General features: G+C 49.5%; 1 protein-coding gene across 1 annotated transcript; it reads left to right on the top strand.

Annotated features, from left to right (window-relative positions):
• Positions 1–1616: 1616 nt before the first annotated feature.
• On the top strand, positions 1617–6329 carry HOXD3 (homeobox D3; the record flags this gene model as incomplete). Its single annotated transcript, XM_081096339.1, has 2 exons — positions 1617–2154; positions 4155–6329. The coding sequence occupies 2 exons, from the start codon at positions 1617–1619 to the stop codon at positions 4910–4912; spliced, it is 1296 nt and encodes a 431-aa protein (XP_080952465.1). The 3' UTR covers positions 4913–6329.
• Positions 6330–6796: the final 467 nt, after the last annotated feature.

Raw genomic sequence — 6796 nt, 5'->3', positions numbered from 1 at the left:
ATAGAAACAATTCCTAAGACATAACATCCTAGTATTCTATTATCCCATTGAGAAGGGCCTGTCTTTTATCAAGATGAATGGTATATTCACTTATATTTTAAAACAAAAATGGGCAATAATACTACCAAATGAAGGGTATGAATATTTTTTTAAAAATCAGGCTAGCTTTTTGGTGAAAGTGGAGGGGAGATGAATGACCAGAGGAGCAATTTTGGTACTAGTAAGTAGGCCACATAAGTTGTCTAGATAATATGATCCATCATGGTGACCATGATGTAAGCCAGGGAGTTGTGGGGTAGGAAAGTTGCCTGAAAGAAGAGATCAAGAAGTAAGACTAGGGAGCTGACCTATGAGTTTCCTTTATGGAGCAGACAAAAGTGGTTGAATGGTATTAGTTATACTTTAACTCCTTAGGAGCCTTTCAGGAGAAGGGGTGGATGGGTGAGAAGGGAAACCCCCATCAAGAGTCAGAAGACACAAAAGGGGTAGAATTTTTCTTAGTTTTTTCCCCCCTTCTAATTCTGGGTCCATTCATCATGCCAAAAGAGGCTCTCTCACTGGTTGTGAGTTGGGCGGTGGTGGTAGAATGGATGATCCAGAGCAAAGGTCTATAATAATATCTATACAATAGATGCATGATAAAAATGATAGTAATAATATAAAGCATGTACTATTCACCTGTGCTCCATGCATTTCAAATTCTAAATCTCTTCACCCATTTTCAGTGGTATCCATTTAAAAGTAGCAGAAAGCCAAGTTAAGAGTCTAAAAAAATGTAGATGAAAAAAAAAAAAAGAAACATTTTCTAGCCTAAAAATAAGTCTGGGAGTCTTTAAGTCCTCTTCTTGGTTTTTATTTCCTAGTGGATTTCACAGGGCTGACCGCAGAGCTAACTGGGCTGATTTTCATCCTGTCACCAGAAAGTGGGTCTTCATGAAGGATGCTGTGATTTTGAAACCAGGTGGGAGAGATACTTTTTTTGAGAGCTCTGTCTGTTATATGGCTTTCTTTTGCCCATCAAAACCCTGAGATGGCTCTGTGGTTGATTGATTCATTCAGTCAGTCATTCAACAAGCATTTATTGTACTTACTACATGTGGGGCACTGGGCTAGATCATATATATATATATATATATATATGAATAAGATACAGTCCCTGCCTACAAGAAGCTCAAAGTCAAGTGGGAGAATCAGCTATTAAAATGTATGAGGCCACAAGTGCTTTTCCATGCAGTTTCAAATGCTAAATTGATACTCTTTAGAGGAGGAAAGTTGTATCTGAAAAAAAAGAAAAAAGAAAAAGAATGAAAAGCCCCTTCCCTTAGATGTAACTAGAGAGAAGGAATCATTTCATATGTTTATGAGAAATTCCTTCTCTAACTTTTCCAAGGGTTCATATAAGTTGAGCTTCATAAAATTCCAAATCCCCCACTTTTAAGTGGGTGAGAAGCAGAGAGCCTAAACTAGTACCTCTATATTGATTGGTCTTGCCAATGACAGAGCTGCTGGGCCTCTCACTTTTCTTCTCTGCAGGTCACCTGGAACCTGGGGCTGCCCCAGCTCTCTCAGGACTTGGCAGACATCGGAGGTGGCAGTGAAGGAGACAGTGGTGGTCAATGTTATTTGAGCAGGGTCAGCAGGCCCTGGAGCTTCCCCAGTGCACGATGCAGAAGGCTGCTTACTATGAAAACCCAGGACTCTTTGGAGGCTATGGCTACAGCAAAGCCACCGACACATATGGCTACAGTGCCCCCCATCAGCCTTTTCCACCCCCTACTGCTGCCAACTCTCTGGACACTGAATACCCAGGTTCTGCCTGCTCCATCCAGAGCTCTGCACCTCTGCGAGCACCACCCCACAAGGCGGCTGAACTCAATGGCAGCTGCATGCGGCCTGGCACTGGGAACAGCCAGGGTGGGGGTAGCAGCCAGCCTCCTGGTCTGAACTCAGAGCAGCAGCCACCACAGCCCCCTCCTCCACCACCAACCCTGCCACCTTCCTCGCCCACCAATCCTGGAGGTGGAGTGCCTGCCAAGAAGGTCAAGGGTGGGCCCAATGCTTCTGGCTCTTCAGCCACCATCAGCAAGCAGATCTTCCCTTGGATGAAAGAGTCCCGACAGAACTCCAAGCAGAAGAACAGCTGTACCACTGCAGGTAGCTCTTCGAGGGAGCTTACCCCTGGGCTACATCCCCTCCACACTGACCCCAAGAAGCTAGCTCTCCTAGGAACCAAGAGACTCAGGGCTGGAGGTGCAACCTTGGAGGCCATATGTCTAACCTCCTACTGACACAGAAATGTCCCTTCTTTATAGTGTCCCTGATTGGGGGTTATACCCTTACAGTGACAGGGGCTCCCTTCCATTCCAGGCTGTTGGTGGCATGGCTGGGCAAGTCTCATAGTTATAAATAGACACTCTTTATACTGACTTAATATCTGCTTCCCTAGGCTGCTGGTCATAATTCAGCTCCGTTTTTCCATCCAATAGCCCTTCAAAACTTGGTTAAGGATGTTCTGTAGTCCCTATCACATGAATCCCAGTCTCTTAAATTAATAAGAACTAAAGTCTGTGGAGTGCTATGTTTAAGAACATGCTAAGTGCTTTACAAGCATTATCTTATTTAATTTTTCAAAGAACCCTCTGAGGCAGGTATATGATAATATTCCCATTTTATAGGTAAGGAAACTATTAGAGATGATAAGTGACTTGCCCAAGACCATAAAATAACAAAGTGGTGCACTTGAATCTAACCAGGGCCTCCAAGGAATAACCAAGGGATCTATTTGGCCCACCTCTGACAAATTCTCCCCATCCAAGCAAATCTATAATATAGGGAGGAGCATATCCTAGGGCAGGGGTGGGGAACCCTTTTTCTGCTAAGCACCATTTGTATATTTATAACATCATTCTCAGGCCATACAAAATTATCAACTTAAAAATTAGCCTGCTATATTTGGTCAAACATTTAATTAACTCACCCCACATGCCTTGGCAGGGCCAGACCAAATGATTTCAATTTCGTGGGCCTTATACAGCTAGGCCCACAGGCCAGACCCCCCACCCCCCACCCCCAAGACGATATGCTCTGAAACAGGAGTAGCCTCCGGTTGGTTGTGTTCCTCTCCCTGGAAAGGGAGACCTTCAAGTAGAGAAGCTCTTCTGCAGCCCATCAGGGTGTGTGGAAGAAGATGGGCAGGGACAGGAGCGCTGAGGCTTGCTTCCTCTCTCTTCTCAGCTGGTTTGGTTCCTGAAATTGTTTGGCCTTGTGTTCTCTGATGTGGCTTATCTTCAGGGTAGATGAACTTGCTTATCCATTCAGGGCCAGTGTGAAGCCGGGAATGCAGCGAGCTTGTTAGCACACCAGGTCTCTGGTTTGCCTGCTGCTCTCTGGGACTGCTGCTCCTGAGGGAAAAGTATCTTCCAGCCCTAAGCTCCTTCTCCCGCCCCTCCTTCCCAGCTGCCTGAGAAGGCCCTCCCTCCCAGGAGAAATCCATTTGTCTTCCCAGTGAGGGAGTGGACAAGCTGCTGAGAGGTGGCAAGGGTGGTGGAAAACAGTGTTGAGGCTGCTGGTCCTAGCACTGCAATACTAAAAATGCTCCCAGCCTGGTGTTGGGTCCCCTGAAACCTGGGGCAGTATTTTTATGGTTTATCACCTCCCTGCATTTGGGTGCGGCTGGGCTGGAGTGAGGTGCTAAGATCTCCACCCTCAGTTGATGCTTCCTGGGTGCTTTGCCCAAGAGCCAGTCCCTGAGCAAGGCAGGCTGGGGCTGTTCCCTCCCCCACACCCCTTAGCAGAGGGTGGTGTTCAAAGAAGCCTGGCCCCTCTTTGGCAGAGGGGAGGCCTTACCAGCTGCTACTAGTCTCCCATTAAACTCCTCCAAGGCCTTTGGGACCGGATGATGGACTAGGCTGGCGGGGAGGGGCTGGGCAGAGGGAATCAAACCTCAGAGGGCAGATGGGTGTTTCAGGTGCGACTGATTGGTAGGCCAGGGGCAGGGAGTTCCTCCTTAGAGTCTCACCTCTCAAACGCCCCTCCCCAATCCAGCCAGGATTAAAGTGGGGGGAAGAGGAGGGAGCCAGGGAAGCACTTCTTTGCAGCCCTGGGTGCCCCCACCTCTCCCTCTCAGCGTCCCCCCTCTCTCCTTCCCTGCCCAGGAGAGAGCTGCGAGGACAAGAGCCCGCCGGGCCCAGCGTCCAAGCGGGTGCGCACCGCGTACACGAGTGCACAGCTGGTGGAGTTGGAGAAGGAATTCCACTTCAACCGCTACTTGTGCCGGCCACGCCGCGTGGAGATGGCCAACCTGCTGAACCTCACCGAGCGCCAAATCAAGATCTGGTTCCAGAACCGGCGCATGAAGTACAAGAAGGACCAGAAGGCCAAGGGCATCCTGCACTCGCCAGCGGGCCAGTCCCCGGAGCGCAGCCCGCCGCTCGGGGGCTCGGCGGGCCACGTGGCCTACTCGGGCCAGCTGCCGCCGGTGCCCGGCCTGGCCTACGACGCGCCCTCGCCTCCCGCCTTCGCGAAATCTCAGCCCAACATGTACGGCCTGGCCGCCTACACGGCGCCGCTCAGCAGCTGCCTCCCGCAGCAGAAGCGGTACCCGGCGCCGGAGTTCGAGCCCCACCCCATGGCCAGCAACGGCGGCGGCTTCGCCAGCGCCAACCTGCAGGGAAGCCCCGTGTACGTGGGCGGTAACTTCGTCGACTCCATGGCACCCGCGTCCGGACCGGTCTTCAACCTGGGCCACCTCTCGCATCCGTCCTCGGCCAGCGTGGACTACAGTTGCGCCGCGCAGATTCCCGGCAACCACCACCACGGACCGTGCGACCCTCATCCCACCTACACGGATCTCTCGGCCCACCACTCCTCTCAGGGACGCCTGCCCGAGGCCCCCAAACTGACGCATCTGTAGCGGCCGCCCACGGCCCGAACTCCTGGCGCAATTACCTCTTTGGCTTTGGTGGCGGGGGTGGCGGGCGGGGCCCGCGGGGCAGCTGGTGACCCTCCCTCGCCCTGTCCTGGTCGCTGCCTCCCCGGTTTCGGGCCAACAGCGGCCCGAAGTGCAGGCGACCGGGCCTCCCCTCCAGGCGCGTCCTCCTTTGGGTGATTCGCCATAAATCAACCGCAAGGATTCTCCTCTAAGCCTGACAGTGCCAAATACTGCGGACCCAGGGGCTCTGGTCTGGTAATGATGTCCCGAAGGTAAGTCTGAGATTCGCCGGCAGCGCGCTCGGCAGAAGGACCAGAGCCTGGAGAGCTCTGGGCCTGGCCCGTGGCTAGCCGAGTTGCGGAGACCTTAATTTATATGCTCCTTCCCGTCCTGTAAGGATTGAATCGGACTCAACAATCTGTATTTATTATTTGAAGCGAGTCATTTCGTTTCTCTGATTATTTATCCTCGTCTTAATGTATTTATGTGTATACTTGTAGAATTCTCCAGCCAGCTTAGGAACGCGCTCCCAGGCCTCGGGGACCACATTTCATCTCTTTAGTCCCTTTGGTCTGAACTAGCTGAGAGAGTAGTTTTGAACAGTTGTAACCGTGGCTGGTGTTTGTAGTTGATGTAAAGGATTAAGACCGCAAATTGTCCTTCATGGGTAGAGTCAGACGACACCCGTTACTCATTTCTCAAACAGCCACAGCCCTCCAACTCGACACAGTTTATTGATTTCAAATTGTCTGGTACTATTTGAACAAATATTTAGAATAAAGAATTTCTCAGTTGGAAGAGTATCTGTGTTAATCACACACCCTTGCAAGTAGATCGCTGCCTTTATTTTCCCCCACAATCTCAATGGAAGACCCCCCAATAGGCGGAACCTTCGAAATAGTTTTTTCATGTATTTGGGATGGAGTGCACACATTGGTTCTGGGATACTTGATTACAACCCAGCTACTGACATGAGGGGGAAGAATCTGAGGATGCAAACCTAGAAATGTTGCAGGCGGGTGATTTGCGTAGAGCTTTGTACCGGGCCTGCTTGGCGATTTCTACCCATCTTTCTAGACAAATCCACTTTTCTTAGATTGCATTTACATTGGGGAGGCCAGACCTCACTTTTCTGTGTTAAGTAATAAAAAAGAACTTTGAAAGAAAACTGACAATCAAAAGAAAAGATACATGAGAAGTCCTAAGAAGAACTGAGCTGTGAAAAGGCTAAGGTGCGGAAAGAGAAATGATCGTTCGGAGACCACGGCACCTAAGCCTTGTCTCCAGGAAGTGCTGTCAGGACTTTTTCCTTTATAGTGGTTGGCGGTTCATTTCTAAAGGAAACACGCATTCCCCATGATGTAAAGTAATAAAAGTTTCATTAACGGAACATAAGTATAAACACCTTGTTTTCTCCTGTTCCTTTGTACGAAATGGGCAAAACATGTCTCCGAGGATTTATCACCATTTTGTAAATAATAGCGTGGCTTTAGCTAGGGGTGGACAACTTCCACCCACTTCTCTGGGAGGAGGCACTTGGAAAACGCCTTCGGATAAGGTTCAGTTCTTTGTATTTCAGCAAAGTCGGCCCACACATCTCTATTTGGTTTGACAAGTAATGCAACTCCCTACTACATCCCTGGTGACACGAGGTGAAATTCCTATTGTGTGGAAATAATTTAACTTCTCATCTTCTGGTGGAACAACCACCGTTTCCATTTGGATGTTTGTGTTTCGCTAAATAATGTTGGCTTAAAAAAACATTTAGTTTCCTTGTTCTTTTGTGCCGTTTAAAAAAAAATGGCAGGTTAGATTGGGGGCGGGAGGGGATTATCCTTTTGCTAAATTTCACCTTTTCTGAGCAGG

The sequence above is a fragment of the Myotis nattereri genome (assembly GCF_964212035.1).
Source record: "Myotis nattereri genome assembly, chromosome: 7".
NCBI classification, from domain to species: domain Eukaryota; kingdom Metazoa; phylum Chordata; class Mammalia; order Chiroptera; family Vespertilionidae; genus Myotis; species Myotis nattereri.
Note: the sequence above shows the minus strand (reverse complement) of the source record. Positions and strands in the feature narration are given on the sequence as shown.